The sequence below is a fragment of the Sphaerodactylus townsendi genome, linkage group LG13 (assembly GCF_021028975.2).
Source record: "Sphaerodactylus townsendi isolate TG3544 linkage group LG13, MPM_Stown_v2.3, whole genome shotgun sequence".
In the NCBI taxonomy this organism is placed as follows: Eukaryota; Metazoa; Chordata; class Lepidosauria; order Squamata; family Sphaerodactylidae; genus Sphaerodactylus; species Sphaerodactylus townsendi.
Window position 1 is genome coordinate 5,657,558 of NC_059437.1, and position 19,715 is coordinate 5,677,272.

Genomic DNA, 19,715 nt, shown 5'->3' on the forward strand with positions numbered 1-19,715 from the left:
TTCTTTCCTACAGGAGTTTAAAGAGACCGGAAGGGGCATTTTCAACCAGGGACAGTGCAAGCAGTGTAAACCCTGTACCCTTTCTCAAGCATCACAACCCACAGTCCAAATTTGCTGCTGGGGGAAGGACTCCTGCTAGGATCATAGAAAGACCTTGGGGGTTTTAGTCACTGAATCCCAACGTTATGAATACTGAAGCCCTGAGCTGCATGAAGACACAACGCTTTAGGTGTATGTAGGCCAGTGAAACAGGAATCTCTTCTGAACCCTTTCTCCGAGAACTGAAGAAGCAAATATTGTTCATTCATTTATCTTATTTATAATTTTATTTCCGGGCCACCCTTCTCGTGGCAAGCTCAGGGCCGCTGATGGCGACCGTAAAATCCTCATCATTCCTATAAAATACACCCAGTGTCAGGCTCTCGAACGTGGAAATAACAGAGACCGTAGGAAAGTCCTAAAGCAGTTTATTTCTACAACGCGTAGAGCAACAAAAGAAAGCTGAATCTAAGCTCTCCAGCTTAGATCCAGAGATTATATCCTTCAACCCACCCACCCCTGTTTGACCCACACCAAATGTGCTTTACAAATTCTGCAACATTTGCACTACAGAGCTTCAAAGAACCTGGGAACCGTTCGCACCTTCTTGCAGGAGAGCTGGCGCCAGGGAATTGCCAGGAAGGGAAGAGGGAAACAGGAAAGCATTTACAGGAAAACATTTGCAATTCTTACACAGCAAGACATCTGGGCACTGACAGGCTTGGTCCTGACACCCAGTGGTGCTCCTTTACCAATTTTTATAATAAAAGGGGAAGGGCGGAGAAGTGGGAGTGGAGCCAGGCCTGTTGGAACGCCATCGCTGCCCTCAACCTTAGGAAAGTGAAGGCAGATGGCTGCTGAGGTTCCTTTCCCAGGGCTCCATCACCGCCATCTCACCTTCTCTCTGGGCACGTCCTTTGCAAAACGCTTGTTCTCGACGGCAAAGCTTGAGCTGATGTCCCCTCCATGTACATCTGGCAATCACACAAAAGTCAGCATTACAAGAGTGAGGCTGTTTCTGACAGCTTTGACCTGTTAAGCTCCTAAAACTTGAGCTTGTCTCGTGCTGGTAACAAGCCAGCCCTAAGCAGATGCTCAGTGTATACAATATAAGGGGTGTGTGCAACTAGAATAACCAAACAAGCAGATATTTGCACAGGACGCAGCTAGCGGTCGTAGACTACATAATTTGTGAGTTGACTAAATCTGCAGTATATATACTAAAGAGGAGCAGCAGTGGCGTAGGAGGTTAAGAGCTCGTGTATCTAATCTGGAGGAACCGGGTTTGATTCCCAGCTCTGCCGCCTGAGCTGCGGAGGCTTATCTGGGGAATTCAGATTAGGCTGCGCACTCCCACACACGCCAGCTGGGTGACCTTGGGCTAGTCACAGCTTCTCAGAGCTCTCTCAGCCCCACCTACCTCACAGGGTGTTTGTTGTGAGGGGGGGGAAGGGCAAGGAGATGGTCAGCCCCTTTGGGTCTCCTGCAGGAGAGAAAGGGGGGATATAAATCCAAACTCTTCTTCTTCTCCTCTTCTAAAGGCGCTGTGTCCTCAGTAATGCCCCAGTACATCTTCAAGTAAGTCTCATACAGGCAAGGACGCATTCGTAAGAACTAATCAGCACTTTTTACAATTGCTTCCCTAATCTTTACAGGTATAGCTAATGACTCAATATTGAATATTGAAAACCCAACAACCAGTGACCAGCTTCCAGATATATTCTGGCTTCAAAAATCGTCTGAGGCTCGTGGGCATGTGGTATTTTCCGTGAAAGGCCGGGGGGGGGGGGGGGGGCATAGGTGGATTTTGCGCAGGGCAAATTAGAACAGTTGGTTTTATGCCCCGCTTTTCTCTTCCTGTAAGGCGGCTCCAAGTGGCTTGCAATCGCCTTCCCTTCCTCTCCGCCCACAGACACCTTGGCCCATTCCGCACATGCAGAATAATGCACTTTCAAACTGCTTCCAGTGCTCTTTGAAGCTGTGCGGAATAGCACAATCCACTTGCAAACAGTTGCGAAAGTGGTATGAAAACGCATTCTTTTGCTTGTGCGGAAGGGGCCCTTGTGAGTTAGGTGGGGCTGAGGGAGGTCTAAGAGAACTGTGACTGGCCCAAGGTCCCCCCGCAGGCTTCATGTGGAGGAGTGGAGAAACAAACCCGGTTCTCCAGATTACAGAACACTGTTCCTAACCACTATGCCACACTGCCTCAGTGTGGGTGGCCGTGGCTGAATAGATGGGAACTGGGCAGTTTGAGTGAAGGCCAGGTGAAGTGGGAGAGAGGATGATGGAGGAGGCCTTTTTGGGGAGGGGGCGGGAAGGGTTGACTTCAGTTGTTCTCAGTGGGAGATTCAGCGATGAGAGTGGAAGATTCGGCAATTCGGCAATGGACAGAGGAGTTGCAGCAACCTGGGAAAGGACTTAATGCCTATCCCCGTAAAGCACAGGTGTCAAACTTGCGGCCCTCTAGATGTTCATGAACTACAATTCCCATCAGCCCTTGCCAGTATAGCCAATGCTCATGTTGGGAGGGACCAGTGGTGGGATTCAAATAATTTAACAACCTGTTCCGGTGGTGGGATTCAAATAATTTAACAATTGATTGTTTAACAAGCACCATTTTAACATGCCGAAGTGGTGCGAACCTGCTGAATCCCACCACTGGGAGGGACTGATGGGAATTGTAGTTCATGAACATCTGAAGGGCAGCGAGTTTGACACCTTTGCCATAAAGGAATCAACCTTCTATAAATATAGAGGAGAAATCCCTTCCTGGAGGCGTTGCATTGTCGTGTCAGGGGTTGCTTGGATTTCATGGGTGTTTATTTTGTCCTTTCAAGGACACAAGGCGTTCCCATGGCCATGGTAACTGAACGGCAAGGGTCACAGGCATGGATTGGGATCAGTGACTATACAGTGGAACCTCGGTTTTCATCGGTTTCGGTTTTCATCGGTTTCAGTTTTCATCGATTTTTTTCAGTGAAAATTTTGTCTCGGTTTTCATCGATTTGCAGCAAGGTGCAGGGGTTTGTGGAGAAAAATCGGTGTCTGCAACTTGTTTAATGGCAATGTCTTGCCCCATTTCAGACAAATCTTAAAAAGGCATCTCAAACAGACCTCTTTGAACATAAGAACGAGCCTGCTGGATCAGACCAGAGTCCATCTAGTCCAGCACTTTGCTACTCGCAGTGGCCCACCAGGTGCCTTTGGGAGCTCATGTGCAGGATGCGAAAGCAATGGCCTTCTGCTGCTGCTGCTCCTGAGCACCTGGTCTGCTAAGGCATTTGCAATCTGAGATCAAGGAGGATCAAGATTGGTAGCCATAGATCGACTTCTCCTCCATAAATCTGTCCAAGCCCTTTTTAAAGCTATCCAGGTTAGTGGCCATCACCACCTCCTGTGGCAGCATATTCCAAACACCAATCACACGTTGCGTGAAGAAGTGTTTCCTCTTATTAGTTCTAATTCTTCCCCCCAGCATTTTCAATGAATGCCCCCTGGTTCTAGTATTGTGAGAAAGAGAGAAAAATTTCTCTCTCTTTGGACAGCTTTCTGGTGCGACATTGGTCCACTGGTTCTGATCCTAGTGTTATTGTTTGTTACTGTTTTCAGCATTAAACACTATGTTTATTCACCCAAAAATGTGTTTTTGGTATTTTTTTTTTGGAGTGCCTAGAACGAATTAATTGGATTTACATTGATTCCTATGGAAAAGTTTGCCTCGGTTTTCATCGGTTTCGGTTTTCATCGATTGTTTTCGGACAGATTACCAACGAAAACCGAGGTTCCACTGTATGAGGTTCCCCGCCCCATAGCATCTATTCTCACTTTATATTTGAATAAATAATATTGGAAGATGAAGTGAAGTAGGAGCAGCTTGAACCCCGTCACACCCAGATTACCTTGTGTCAATTGGAGCTGATGTGTTGGTCGCTTTCCTTCCTGGAGAGCATGGATCCTGCCCCATCCTTGTGCCATCTCCAAGGACTGGGTGCTGTGATTTCTAGGCGGAACTGTTTTGGGAAGGCTGGGGCTGCCGAAAGGAAGGGAAACGTTCCGCTGGCACGTTCTGCTGATGCTGAAGGTTTTAAGCATGTTTGAGAGCCTGTTGCACTTCCATGGTGGTGTTATTGGCATAGAACAGTGGTGGCGAACCTATGGCATGGGTGCCAGAGGTGGCACTCAGAGCCCTCATTGTGAGCATGTGCAAACAGAGTGCCCCTCCCCCCTACATCTAGGCTGGCTTGGGCCACTGGGCTCGATTATTAGCATTAAACCTAAGACCTAGTTTTGGGGAAGCAGTGTAGGTAACTATGTGAAGCGCTGTTAAACTCCACTGATTTTCATGCGAAGAACTAACGCGCGATCCTTTACCTGGGAGTAAGCTCGGTTGCTGGCAATGGGGTTTGCTTTTGAGTAAACCCTCCTAGGGTCGTGATTCACCCGTTGGAAGAGCTGCACGGTTGCTTCAAAGCAAAGCCACAGACTACCACCAAGCCTACTCCTGAGTAACACACACTTCGGAGCCAACCGGTTTTTCTGAACCTCAGTACTCTGGTTCAATTGCCGTGTTGGCCCTTTGCGATAAATAAGTGGGTTTTGGGTTGCAGTTTGGGCACTCGGCCTCGAAAAGGTTCACCATCGCTGGCATGGAAGGGCCTTCACTTTCCGGAGAACGCCTCTCTTATAGAGCTCTCTGCCTGTGTTTTCTGATACTCAGTGGAGAGGACTTTCCGGGAGCGTGGGGCTGGTGGAGGGTTGGTGTTGTGCCCGACTATGAATGTGGCTCCGCTTCCATCCCTGAAGGAGCACCACCCAGAGAAGATGAGCCCCAGCTGCTTGTAGATTCCAGCTGGCTCTCCTTTCCGTCTCTCCCAGCCCAACTCATCTCCTGCTCGGCCTTTCCTCTCCACTCCGTTCCCTTCTGTGTCTTTGTCTATTGATATGCAAGCCCTGAGTCTTTTTCTCATTGATGGACGCCACCTGCCAGCAGCCTTGCGTCTTGAATTTTAATCGCTCTGAGCCGCGTTCGGGGCCAGTTTCTCTGAAAAGTGGGATTAAAACATTCTCAACAAATCGACAAGCTTCGGGGATAGGTGGACCTGGAGTTGTTTCACCAGATTACCTTTTGCTGTTCAGTGTGGGATCCCAAAATTTTAGTAACAGGTTCCCGTGGTGGTGGGATTCAAACTGTGGCGTAGCACCAATGGGGATAAGTGGGGCACGGCGGGGGCATGGCCGGACGTTCCGGGGGTGGGGCATTCCTGGGCGGGCTGTGACAAGGACGCAGCCGCTGCGCCGGTCCTTGGGCGGGAAACGAATGCATGCAGGCGCAGGCTGGCACGCACGCCAGTGCACCTCCTGCTAGACTGCTTCAAGTTCTGCGCACTACTGCTGAGAGGAGGGGCGTAACTAAGGCAAAAATCACGTGGCAAAATCACCAATTAGTAACCCCCTCTGGGCACACACAAATAATTAGTAACCTACTCTCGGGAACCTATGAGAACCGGCTGGATCCCACTTCTGAATATGTTGCCAGGATCGCAGTCATAGCAGCGTTTTGTCTCCATGGCTGACTTAACTATAAGGTTTAATTGGCCTGTGTTTATGAAATGTACAGTCTTCAAATGGTACAGATCATGTCAGTGCATATGTTTTATTTGTTGGAATCAAAAACTGATAACAAACGCTCTTTGTAAAACATGAAAGCTTTGGTCAGACACCTTGTGGTCAGCAAACACTTGGAAACTGATATCCGAAAAAGAGATCATTTGACCAGCACATTCTGGCTATAGAACAGGACTGCTGCCACCTGCTGGTTGCTTGTGAGCTGTACAGCCCTGTTTAACTTGCCAGAAATTAATTTCTCAGGTGGAAGTCAATTCTAAAACTGAGGTTCAAAGCTTGTTATCATAGGATTAATTGTAAGGTTCCACAAATCAGCTAGTTGGTCAGCCTGTCCTTTATTTTGCTTTTGCCCTCCGTTTCTCTCATTCAGATTTGGGGAAAGAGATACTGCATTATCTCAGTATTGTAAGAGAAAATATTTCACAGAATAGCTGGGAATGAGGATCTGAAAGATGAATGTCTAGCCCAGGGATGTCCAACCCTGGCCCTCCAGAGGTTCATGGACTACGATTCCCATCAGCCCCTGGTGAAAAACAGTCTGCGTTTTAAACAAAAATGGATTGTTTAGAAGAGGAGAGCTGAGTTCTGCCTTTACCCTGCCTTGCTGTTCTGCACTGCTTTGATTGATTTACAGGCTGTCAACATTCACTCAATTCTCTCCAATCCATATTTTTCCATAAAATTATGGGATTACCCAACTGTGTCCCCTACGCAGCCCTATGTTTGGAACTTGGGCAAAGTTCCTTGGAACTTAAAGCCTGGCTTAGAGCTTTTAGATTTTGGCTGCGTCTTCATTATCTTCCATCTGGACATTCCCTTGTTTCCTTAACACTCCCAGACACACAGGCTAACCCCTGGTTTTCTCTGATTGAAAATAAAATTGTATCTATCGGTTTGTCTCTCGAATCACTCTACTCTCTTTCCTGCTCAGAAGCGTACAAACTACTCAAAGATCGACTCTTAGATTGGGAATTTGCAGAACTGTATCTAGCAGCTAAAAGAACTTGCTCTCCCACACAATTTTTAATTCCATTTGAGCAGGGTCGCATGGCCCACTACCTATGTTTTCTAACTAACCCCTGCTCAAGGAGAGCCTTCCCAATTGCTAGATTTAATGTTATGCCATCTGCCTTACTCCATGGCAGGTTTAATAACCTGGAAAAATCTAAAAGGTTGTGTAGCTGTAATTCTAAGGTAGTTGAAACATTGGCTCACCAGCTATTACATTGCACTAAATATGCTGAAATTAGATCTAAATATGTCAATCTACACCCTCTCTTCCAATCTGAGTTAACAGATTGGATTCGATTATTTCTCTTGTTGAATAACTCTGATTCTGTTTTTTGTGTGAAGAGGTTGCAAGCTTTGTTATGGAAATAATTCAGAGCCAGTAATAATATGTATTTATCTGAGGTTATCCTTGTTGCCTTTTAAAATTTTTATGTTTGTTGTGTTTTGTTGCTGTTGTTCTATGTATGCCAATAAAGGCTTGGCTTGGCATTGCTGATTTACTTCGACCGTGGCTGCCTTCTGGAGTCCGTGGTGTATCTGCAATGGGGACAGGAGGGTCAAATGACCCCAGGCGCAAGGGTGGGGTGGCGCAAAACCACCCCCACCCCTCTCCTCCCCCGCACCGACCAGGCTTGGGAGCAGGCCGGTTCTTGGGCCGGTGCCCATCAGCGCCTCCCTGCAGGCCGCCTCCTGCCCTCCTCAGGCCCTCGGACGGGTGCCTGCGGAAGTTCGACAGCTAATCAAAGACTGATCACATTTATGTCAACATGAGCTTTTGTGAGTTATGGCTCACTTCGCGTATGTGAAGGAAGAGTTGTACGGATACCGCAGGCCACCAAAAAGACAACCGATTTCTGGACCAAATCAAACCTGAACTCTCCCTGGGAGCTAAAAGGAATGAACCACGTCTGTTGTACTTTGGTCACATTTTGAGGAGTCAAGAATCACTGGGAAAAGACAACAAAACTAGGAAAAGGTGAAGGGAACAGGAAACAAGGACGAGCGAACATGAGACAGCTCAACTTCATCAAGGAAGCAACAGCTCTCGGTCCGCAAGACCTGAGCGAGGCTGTGAATGATCGGACATTTTGGAGGTTATTAATTCATGGGATCGTCTTAAATGGGAAGCTACTTGACTGTACTCATCACACACACACACACACACACACACACACACGTCTTTATCTTTATTTGTATCTTTATTAACCTTTAATAGGCATAGATAGATCAGGATTTACACAGACACATTCTGCAGTCTCAAGTATAGTTCAGTAGCAAGGAAATAGTCCACATAACTTGACGGTTGACTTCGAGGGATTCAAATCACTTCAGATTTTTTTTAAAGCAATAGCCAGAGCAAATGACAGTAAATACCCCTACACATCAATGTAAAAATACAATCTAATATAAAATTGCAATAAAAATAGATCTGTTTAGCAAGTTAAAAGCAAAATAATACAGCAATAGGTATCCTACCATGCCGAATCTTAGACAGATTGGAGAAGATACCTATCTTTTATAAGAAGTTCTACGTTTGTTTTAAGTATCATATTTGATATTTAAAAATTTGATTCTGTGCCAAATAATAATGAACCAATTTGGTTTAGTGTACTGGTATAATATATTTTAAAAAATACAGTTAAAAGTAATAAAATGGGAATAAGTTAGCACTTTAAAATGGTTGTCAGGTATAGAGCTACCATAAGTGTTGTATGAGCATTGTAATCTCCAAGAAGAAAACGTATGGCAACAGTAGAGTTAGAAATTTTCCTCTCCACTAATAAAGGGTGGATTAATCTGAGACGCGCATCTGCATTTATTTGGCACTCTAGGAGGACATGGGTAAGAGAGTCAATGGAGCCACAGCGACAGTGTCTTTGTTGTTTTGGAATTTGGTGATACCTTCCGTTGGTAGAGGCTGAAGGAAAACTGTTGAATCTGGCTAACATAAATGCCCGACGGTGGGCAACCGGCAAAGTAGCTGCTAGGTAATTGGCTATAACTACACACACACGATTATGCAGGGAATTCTTATGGCGAAGATGACTCCTCTTCCCCTCAGATAAAAAAAATGTACGCTGAGAAGATTCATTGTGGAATTCACACCGAATGTTCCTGCCTCCGCCCCACTCCCCAGTCATCTTCCCCATTAGAAGAATTACCAGGATGATCATCAGAGGTGGGGTCCAGCAGGTTCTCACCAGTTCCCGAGAGTGGGTTACTGATTATTTGTGTGTGCCGAGAGGGGGCTACTAATTGGGTCTGCTTTTCCGTTAGAAATTCCATTAGGTCCAAAAATCATCAAGTCCTGTTGTTTCCTATGTGGCTGGTTAGCGAAGGTAGAAAACGGGATCATTCTCCCCGTTGGGCTGTTTTAAAAGCATGTTTTAGAAATATGGTAAAGTTCCTTGTTTAAGGAAAGTATCCTTCTTTTGATTTCTAGAAACAAAATTAAGTATTTGAAAGTATTAAGTATTTGACAGGCAGTCAGTTAGAGGAGAAGTAGATGTTTCTGTTGGCAGTAGACGATAGGACTTGCTACAATGAGTTTAAATTATGGACAGAAAGATACCAGCTGGAAATTAGGAACTTTTTTTTTACAGTAAGAGTTTTTTATAGTAACAGAGAAATTATTAATGCCCCGCCCCCAGAATGCCCGGCCATGCCCCCGTCGTGCCCCGCCCAGCCCCATTGGCGCTATGTTACTGTTTGAATCCCACCACCATGGGAACCTGTTACTAAAATTTTTGGATCCCACCACTGATGATCATCCCTTTGCCCAAACAGAAGTGTGCTGTGACTTATGGAATCTCGTATTGAAATATATGTTCATTTTTAAGGTGCCACTGGACTTGCTTCTTATTTTGATGTGAATGGGCAGAAAACGTGTCTATTCCCTCTCTCCCTTTACATGTAGATCAGTCTTCCGTGTGGTTTCTGAAGGGCCATGCAGAACACCTGTGGGAAAGAGAATTTGGCTCCGCATTTTACAGACTTCCAACATTGTCTCACTGTATAAACATTTTACTTCTTGGAAATGTTGCTTGAATGAATATCTTGGCTGCCTCTCCTTGATACTGTTTATGGGTTAGGGAAGTGAAGTTCCTACTTAGAATAAACGTCTGGTGTTGTCCAGAACGAGAACATGGTATTAATTTTATTGTTAATCCAAGTGCTGTGCATTGCAGATAAAACGGGGCAGCGAGTGGCAAAAATATCTCCGGGGCTTGTGGATCCTGCCGTTTTGTCCTTCCCCAGATGTGCTGCTAGGAGAACGTAGCTTTTTATTCCATTCGTTTTGTAAAAAAATCCAAAAACGGAAGACGTGCGACAGCTTCTGTAAGATGACTCAGAATGAAAACACAGCGTAGCTTCCGAGTGCTCCAGAACTCTTCGTCAGTCTGGGGGAGAGAGAAGATCTCTCGGGTCATGGTGTGAAGGCCTCTTTGTTTAGCCCCCTTTGCAGAATGTTTGGTTGTATTGTGTGGCCTCGTGATGCAGGCTTGGCATGCTGGGAACAAGAAGCAAAACAAAAACAGCATCCAGCTGGAGACATAACCAGCAGTTTCTTGAACTTCTCTCCCAACGCCAAACAGGACATAAAAATCCCTTTAAAAAGGAGCAGCAGTGGCGTAGGAGGTTAAGAGCTCGTGTATCTAATCCGGAGGAACCGGGTTTGATTCCCAGCTCTGCCGCCTGAGCTGTGGAGGCTTATCTGGGGAATTCAGAATAGCCTGTACACTCCCACACACGCCAGCTGGGTGACCTTGGGCTAGTCACAGCTTCTCGGAGCTCTCTCAGCCCCACCTACCTCACAGGGTGTTTGTTGTGAGGGGGGAAGAGCAAGGAGATTGTAAGCCCCTTTGAGTCTCCTGCAGGAGAGGAAGGGGGGATATAAATCCAAAACTCTTCTTCTTCTCTAAAAAGACAAAAGCAAAGGTAAACCCAAGAGCCCTTGCATGACCAATTCTGAAGGTTACTTTTAGCTTGGTTTCACGTAGTTTGTTTCCCCCTGCGTGGAAAGCAGGAAGCCACCCCTCCCTTATTAAAGGGCAAAACATCCATATGACATTGGGCTCGTTTCTAGCATGACTCATAGCTAAATTTGGGGATTTCCAAGGTAGATTTAAACAGTGAACAGCTGCATTGGTATGCAGCAAAATAAATGCTTATTATTACATGAGGCTATGTGTCCTTTGATTCTGAATTTTGCTGTAGACCATCGTTAACTCCTGCTTTGGGGTGGAGTGTTGTTGTTTTTTAAGTTTCCCATTAACAAAATGGCACACAAGCACACACTCAACTCTACCCTGTTTCCCCGAATAGAAGACATCCCCAGAAAATAAGACGTAGCAGAGGTTTTGCTGAAATGCGAAATATGAGGCATCCCCCGAATGTAAGACGTAGCAAAGTTTTTGTTTGGAAGCATGCCCGACGAACACAGAAAAATAAGACATCCCCTGAAAATAAGACAGAGTGCATCTTTGGGAGCAAAAATTAATATAAGACACTGTCTTATTTTTGGGGAAACACGGGTAGCACTGAACTGTTTTGGGCCACCTGGCCTGGCTGATTTTGGATCATCGGTTCTCTGAAGGCTGCGGATCCCTGTCACATGGTTGGATAGAATCAGTCCTTTGGAGAAGCAAGGCCAGTGGTGGGAGTCAGCCGGTTCGCACCACTTTGGCAGAACCGGTTGTTAAAATGGTGCTTGTAAACAACCGGTTGTTAAATTATTTGAATCCCACCACTGAGCAAGGCCCTGAAGAGCCCTGTCATGTTCTCAGTGTTTACCTCTGTTTGTTTCAGATTCGGGAGACAGCCTGTCTCAGACCACTTCGTCCCCACAGCCCTCGCCGGCAGCTTCCGCCCACGCCTTGAGGATGGCGGACCCGTCTTCCTCTGCTGATCAGGCCGCCACCGACACCTCTGCTGCTGAGGAGACCGCAAGCGAGTCTGAGTCTCTGTTCCTGCCAGACTATCTGTTCTTGTCCAACTGTGAGACCGGCAAACTCAACCATGTCAGGTATTCTAAACCTGTAACTCCACACGGTCTTGCATAACAGACAGCCTCAAGGCAAAAAACAACCGTACTTGTTTAATTTTAGATGCAGGGTGGTGTAGTGGTTAGAGCAGAGGTGTCCAACTCTGGCTATTCAGATGTTCATGGACTACAATTCCACGAACATCTGAAGGGCCAGAGTTAGACACCCCTGGGTGTGAGTATTGGAATAGTATCTGAGAAACTCAGGTTCAAATTCCCATTTTGCCACGGAAGCTTGCCAGGGGACCGTGGACCAGTCACTCTATCTCTGAGCCAGGGGTCGGCAGCCTTTACCACCCAAAGAGCCATTTGGACCCATTTCCCACGGCCCCGAAGATCTACTGAGCTGGAGAGCGGAGAGCGGAGCCGCCTCTGGTTTGGCCCCTCCACTCACCTTTCCTTCCAGCGCTGGGAGGCAGCAGTGCCGGGCAGGGAAACCCCCTCTGCCCAACGGAGCAGGCAGTCGCCTGCTCCGTGGGGCAGAGGGGGGATTGCGGCTGCGAGGATGGCAGAGGGGGGATGGCGGCTGCTCTGGAGGGACACGCCCATGCTACCCTTTGACCTCCAGGGGTCGGAGGGCAGCATAGGCATGTCCCTCCAGCCCTCCAGAGCAGCACTGGAAGGGGAGGGGACGTGAAAAGCGGCGCCCTCACGCACAGAGCCGCCTCCAGTTCGGCCCTTCCACTCACCTTTCCTTCCAGCGCTGCTCTGGAGGGCTGGAGGGACATACCCACACTACCCTCCGACCTCCAGGTCTCACGGAGCTGCAGTATAAGGCTGAAAGAGCCGCATGTGGCTCCGGAGCCACGGGTTGCAGACCCCTGCTCTAAGCCAAACCTACCTCACAGAGTCGTTGTAAGGATAAAAATGGAGATGGGGAGAGTTCTCAGCTGCTTTGGGTGCCCTCTGGGGAGAAAAATGGGGTATAATTAAATAAGGACATAAGCAGAGCCAGCGGGAGAGTTCCTCTGGACACCTCCCGCCCCAGTTGTTTATGTCACACGTGTTATGCACTTCTGGCAGTGTTCGTAACCAGAGGTACAACCAGAATCACTGGTGATGTTGCTGGAGATAATAGGACGTACCTACGACATGGCCCAGCGTCGGTGCAGATTTGGCCCCGGCTGCTGCTGAGTTGTCACGGGGAAATGCGTGTTTCTAGATGTAGTCCCAAACACCGACCACACACAAACACGCACACCAGCTTCTGGATCCACTGCCCAATTTAGGGAGAAACTGCTATCTGGTGTTGCGTGGAAATAAAGCGAGGACAAAATGCAATTATGCAATAAAATCGAGCCCTTGCATGACCAAGGAGCAGCAGTGGCGTAGGAGGTTAAGAGCTCGTGTTATCTAATCTGGAGGAACCGGGTTTGATTCCCAGCTCTGCCGCCTGAGCTGCGGAGGCTTCTCTGGGGAATTCAGATTAGCCTGGGCACTCCACACACACCAGCTGGGTGACCTTGGGCTAGTCACAGCTTCTTGGAGCTCTCTCAGCCCCACCCACCTCCCAGGGTGTTTGTTGTGAGGGGGGAAGGGCAAGGAGATTGTCAGCCCCTTTGAGCCTCTCACAAGGAGAGAAAGGGGAATATAAATCCAAACTCTTCTTCTTCTTCTTCTTCTTCTTGTGAATGGGAAAGTTGTCTTTGTCGCTGTCCTGGAACAAGAGACAGATTGTGAACGGCTTTGTCTTCCTCCCAGATGCCACAGTTGGTCCAATTCTGACCGATCCTTGGAGCAGACTTCATCGGATGACGTCTTCGTCGACTTTGTGGCCTCTCAGCCCTCGCTGTATTTGCAGCCCTCGGGCACCTTGCTCCAAGAGGTGGCTCAGCCTGCCAGTCACGGGGTCCTTTCCAGGAGCACAGACACAAACGGGCCTTCTTGCAGCGATCTCTCCTCTTCCTCTCCCTTAACAGGACCTCCCTTAACACCAACCCTTCTGGGTGATAAAAGCCAGACTGCTCTTTCCTGCGGCGCGCCTGAACTCGATGTTCTGGCCAACACGCCGCCACCCAGGCCTCCGAAGCCGATGCACTTCTCAGACAGAAGGGCTGAAGAGCTGTCTGGTGGGCTTCTTCAGAATGGACACACGAGGCTCTCCGGAGCTCAGGGAGCTCTGGTGCCAAGACGGATCTCCTTGTCCGGTTTGGATGCCGTGCGGAATTGGAGAGGTAAGGATGGTTTGGTATGGTAGAGTCGGTCCTTCTCGACAAGTCCCAGGTTGGAAAGGTCTTGATTTGAGGCACGCACACCAACGCACTTACCAAAGATTACCCCCACGAACAACATTTTTGCACAGGTTATACCTCTCTAGGAGCAGCAGTGGCGTAGGAGGTTAAGAGCTCGTGTATCTAATCTGGAGGAACCGGGTTTGATTCCCCGCTCTGCCGCCTGAGCTGTGGAGGCTTATCTGGGGAATTCAGATTAGCCCGTGCACTCCCACACACGCCAGCTGGGTGACCTTGGGCTAGTCACAGCTTCTCGGAGCTCTCTCAGCCCCACGTACCTCACAGGGTGTTTGTTGTGAGGGGGGAAGGACAAGGAGATTGTCAGCCCCTTTGAGTCTCCTGCAGGAGAGAAAGGGGGGATATAAATCCAAACTCTTCTTCTTCAAGCCTACCAGCCTGCCCACTTGGACAACATCAAATGTTGCTCGTGGCGACTCCACCCATACCTGCCCTTTATCCATCTCCACAGAAAGCTGCCTCAGGGGAGGTTTTTGATATTCCCTACTACTTATCCTCTTTACTGAAGAATCCCTTGGATGGAACTCGGGACCTACTGCATGCAAAACTAGTGGTCAACCGCTGACCTGTGGCCACGAGTCCAGGTCACCTTGTAGACATAGGATAGCCTAACACAGTGGTGGCGAACCTATGGCACGGGTGCCTCAAACAGAGTTCATCATGTGGGGGGAAATTGCCCCACCCCCACATCTAGGCTGGCCTGGGCTGCTGGGCTCGATTATTAGCATTAAACCTAAGACCTAGTTTTGGGGAATTTAAACCTAAGACCTAGTTTTGGGAAAGCAGTATAGGTAACCCTGTTAAGCTGTTAAACCCCACTGATTTTCTTGCGAAGAACTAAAGCGCAATCCTTTATCTGGGAGTAAGCTCGGTTGCTGGCAATGGGGCTTGCTTCTGAGTAAACCCTCCTAGGGTCGTGATTCACACGTTCGAAGAGTTGCACAGTTGCTTCAAAGCAAAGCCACCAACTACCACCAAGCTTACTCCCAAGTAACGCACGCCTTGTAGCCAACCATTTTTTCTAAACCAGAACCTCAGTACTCAGTTTAAATTGCCATTTTGGCACTTTGCGATAAATAAGTGCGTTTTGGGTAGCAATTTGGGCACTCGGTCTCAAAAAGGTTCGCCATCACTGGCCTAACAGTTTGTGCTGGTTGTTTGTTTTGCGTTACAATTCTAGTTCACTGTTAACGTTTAGTCAGATGTTTAGCCTAAATTTTCAACAGTTGTTTTCAGGGTAGTTTACAGCAAATAAATATCGTTCTTTTGAAATCCCCAATAATAAAATTCTAAAAAAGAATTCAATTTAAATATTAAAAATCATCCGTGAGAAGGTTTCTGGGGATGATGGAGACGTTGCTATGGAGACAGCTGTGCTGGAGTATATCATTCCTGCATTGGAGGAAGGCCAGAATTATCCAGGGTGGGAGAGGTCAGCTTTTAAAGAGCGTAAAATGTATACACTTTGGAAAGGTTAGAAAATGGCACAAGCGTAGGGGTGACAGATTCGTGTCACTTGTCACTGTTGATGTCACAGGCGCTGCAGAAGGAGTTCCTGTGACACCGGCCCAGCTAAAGTGCAAAGTGCTCAAACAACAGCAGCAGGATTGGCAGGATAATTGAGTTTTCCCAGCTCATGTTTGGGGGGGGGGGGGGGGGGGGGGTCCTGCGCCAACCTGCCATAAGCCAAAACCGCGATGCTGAAAGTCGCAATGTGGAAGGGACGAATGTACTACCGATCAGTTTAAGGTGCTGAGAAATTGGTATTGTAATTATGGTTTGATTTTATTTTTGTAATATTTTATTGTTGCTAGCAGCCTTGAGGCTGTTTTGACGAGGAAGAAGAAGAAGAGTTTGGATTTATATCCCCCCTTTCTCTCCTGCAGGAGACTCAAAGGGGCTTACAATCTCCTTGCCCTTCCCCCCTCACAACAAACACCCTGTGAGGTAGGTGGGGCTGAGAGAGCTCCGAGAAGCTGTGACTAGCCCAAGGTCACCCAGCTGGCGTGTGTGGGAGTGCACAACCTAATCTGAATTCCTCAGATAAGCCTCCACAGCTCAGGCAGCAGAGCGGAGAATCAAACCCGGTTCCTCCAGATTAGATACACCTTAACCTCCTACGTCACTACGCCATTGAAGGACAACCAATAAATCTTTGAAATAAACAAACCTTCGCGGAACTTCCTTGGGCAGCCGCATGCAGTAAGGGAGAAAATCCCAGTGCAACAATGTCACATATAGCAGCGTGGTAGATATTGCCACGAGAGAAGCACCCGAGTCTGCCATTTTTAGTGACGGCCACACAGCGTCATCGTCTCTCCTTTCAGTCCATGTAACCCTTGTGAATGTAAGACACGCATTTGCACCAAAGCACATTTTCCTCCATTCAAGCTGATATTTGTCACTCCCGGTGCAATTTTGCCCAATTTTGCCTTCCTCACTGTAGCTCCTGATGTCGTGACGCTTGATTCAAGAGGGCCTCTTGATCCCTCGCAGAGGGGCTTCAGGGGACACGCAGAGCAGACGGGGAAAGTGGAAGGCAGAGAAGATCATTTTTATGGACTTCTTCTGCTCACATATGCATAGTTTCGTTTCATTGGTCTTCTGGAGGAGATGCCTTTTCTGCAGGGAAGGCGGGTCCAACATGGAGCTGTGCAGGAGAGGGAGGTCAGAGGGCAGCTCTTCCACCCTCTTGTATCCAAGCTGGAGGTGGGGAGTTGAAGGTAGCTCACCCAGAAATGGAGGGGGGGGGAGGTTCAGGGCTGCTTAACATCCGCCCTCTCCCACCCACCCACCCCCCAGATATGCCAGTGCTCTTGATTTCATGAGATTTGCATCCAAAAGTAGGCTTGCCTCTTAGCCAGTTCAAAAACTCCTGCCAACACAGCAGAACATAAGTTTAATCAATAAAGAGCTGCAGTTGATTGAGCAGCAGTGGCGTAGGAGGTTAAGAGCTCGTGTATCTAATCTGGAGGAACCGGGTTTGATTCCCAGCTCTGCCGCCTGAGCTGTGGAGGTTTATCTGGGGAATTCAGATTAGCCTGTGCACTCCCACACATGCCAGCTGGGTGACCTTGGGCTAGTCACAGCTTCTCGGAGCTCTCTCAGCCCCACCTACCTCACAGGGTGTTTGTTGTGAGGGGGGAAGGGCAAGGAGATTGTCAGCCCCTTTGAGTCTCCTGCAGGAGAGAAAGGGGGATATAAATCCAAACTCTTCTTCTTCTCTTCTTCAACGGGATATGTATTTTGGATGCGCATCACCACCAGGCACATGTAAATATGTCTAATTTATGCACAGCTAGAGCTGGAAGAATAATAATTTGGATTTATACCCTACTTTTCTCTCCCGTGAGGAGGCTCAAGTCAGCTTCCTCTCCCCAGAACAGTCAGCTTGCGAGCAGTGGTGAGATTCAAATAATTTAACAACTGGTTGTTTACGAGCACCATTTTAACAACCGGGTCTGCCCAAGTGGTGCGCACCTGCTGAATCCCACCACTGCTTGTGAGGCAGGTGGAGCTGAGAGAGTTCTGAAGAACTGTGACCAGCCCAAGGTCACCCAACTAAACTAAAGCACAATCCTTTACCTGGGAGTTGCTGGCAATGGGGCTTGCTCCTCCTAGGGTCGTGATTCACCCGTTGGAAGAGTTGCACGGTTGCTTCAAAGCAAAGCCACCAACTACCACCAAGCTTATTCCTGAGTAACGTGCACCTTGGAGCAAACCCATTTTTTCTAAACTAAAACCTCAGTATTCAGGTTAAATTGCCGTGTTGGCACTTTGCAATAAATAAGTGGGTTTGGGGTTGCAATTTGGGCACTCGGTCTCGAAAAGGTTAGCTATCACTGCACTACACCATGCTGCTCTGCACAGGACAAGTAGCTATCTGTGCGATGTATTCTTAATTATACAGTAAGAAAAAGGAAAGAATCCGTAATGATTCTTGAACTCCCAGCTATCTTGCACAAAAGTTAATGCATCCACCCACCACCAACATTTTCCTACTAGGGTAGACAGATGGAGCAGAACTTCAGGCCAGCCTGCCGGTTTACTGCAGCATCCCTGATGAAAATATATTTTCTCTATCGGGATGTACAAATACGTCCTTCCTTGTTTCATTTCCCTTTTGTGCCTTGACATGATGAGCCTCTTTGGTTTTTTGTTGCTGATGTTCCTGATTCGTTCGTGTTTTTTACAGCAATTTCACCCCCAGCACAACAACAACAACAACCTTTGGCCCCTTCCGCACATGCAAAAGAATGCGTTTTCAAGCCACTTTCACAACTGTTTGCAAGTGGATTTTGCTGTTCCGCACAGCTTCAAAGAGTACTGAAAGCAGTTTGAAAGTGCATTATTCTGCATGTGCGGAATGAGCCCAAATTTGGCATTTAAAAAATAGGTTCTAGAGCATTGCCAGACATTTTTGAAATACAAATCAAGAGTACATTCAAAGCGCAGACAGGAAGACTGTATAGAGCAGTATACATTACTTAGAAAGTTCTGTCGCTTGTAAAAGAAATTTTGCTACTTTTTCCAAGAGCATGACATCTGTGTTGTTTAACAGAAGCTCCTCAACAGAGCAGTCAGAGTCACTTTCAGATTTGTCTAGGGTCAGCCTGGGAGAGAAATTCCTAATGCCCACATATCTCAGACAGTCAAGAATAATGTGAGCAAGAGTCTCCACTTGATTTTTACAGTGTGGACAAACCCGATCCTGGAGAGGGATGGATAAGTAATGACCCTTTGTAATGGCCGATGGGAAGGTATTATTTCACCCCCAGCTGGCGAGAGACTGTCGCAAAAAAAGGGCGGGGGGATTTTTGAATTGAACACCAAGTTTGCTAAATTGGACGACATTTTTAGTTCCGTGAAGACCTACCCATATCTTCAGATGATAATAATCAGTGCCGGCCTCAGCATATCCTGGGTTGGGGTATCTGATGGGGCCAAGGGCGTCCGAAAGGTCAAGCTGCCACTGACCACAAACCTTTGCTGCTACCCACCATGCTATCCATGCTGCCGGCTGTACACACTTCCCAGCACTGGCAGGCATCTGTGGGTGCAGGTGGGGATAAGACTCATAACAGAAAGGATGCACGGGCCTGTGGGTCAGCAGGTTGGAAGGAAACTTGAGAAGGAAACATAAAGGTAGGCCGAAAAGAGGAGGGCCAGAACTCTCCAAAATCTGGAACCAGTCCTGATAATCAGAGATCCTTCTCCGAGTTTCTCCACCATCTGAAGTGCAGCCAGTCTGAATACATTCAAGTATTGGATCAAACTATGTTTTAACTCTGATGAGCGCAGTTTAACATATATTGTGCGCCCAGACCTATTTGCCTCCGAATGGTATCAACTTCTTAAATCAAAAATCTACTCTCTAGGTTTAATACTTGAAGACCTCTGTATGCTGTCACCCAGAGAGATTCTGCAAACCTTAAAAAGCAGACTTCTAGAACAGGAATACCATATCTTGTTGGGGCAAGCAAATAAATCATGCTCACCCCTTTCTGTCGGAATAGTACCAGAACAGGGACACATAGCCAAATATCTTGAACTATTAACTGAACCCCAACAGAGATGGATTATTACAAGGGCCAGATGCAATACTTCTTTTCCGATACGTGACCCATTACTAAAGGGTCGCTACCTATCTATCCCTCTCCAGGATCGGGGTCCTGTCCACACTGTAAAAACCAAGTGGAGACTCTTGCTCACATTATACTTGACGGTCCGAGATATGTGGGTATTAG

General features: G+C 47.5%; 1 protein-coding gene across 2 annotated transcripts in view; it reads left to right on the plus strand.

The window, feature by feature from the left end:
- GAB3 (GRB2 associated binding protein 3) overlaps positions 1–19,715 on the plus strand; it is a 98,959-nt gene that overhangs the window by 53,895 nt on the left and 25,349 nt on the right. For both annotated transcript variants that reach the window (XM_048514809.1, XM_048514810.1), the window contains exons 3-4: positions 11,485–11,701; positions 13,421–13,893. In XM_048514809.1, the coding sequence (XP_048370766.1) occupies positions 11,485–11,701; positions 13,421–13,893 (690 nt within the window). The remainder of the gene's footprint in view (positions 1–11,484; positions 11,702–13,420; positions 13,894–19,715) is intronic.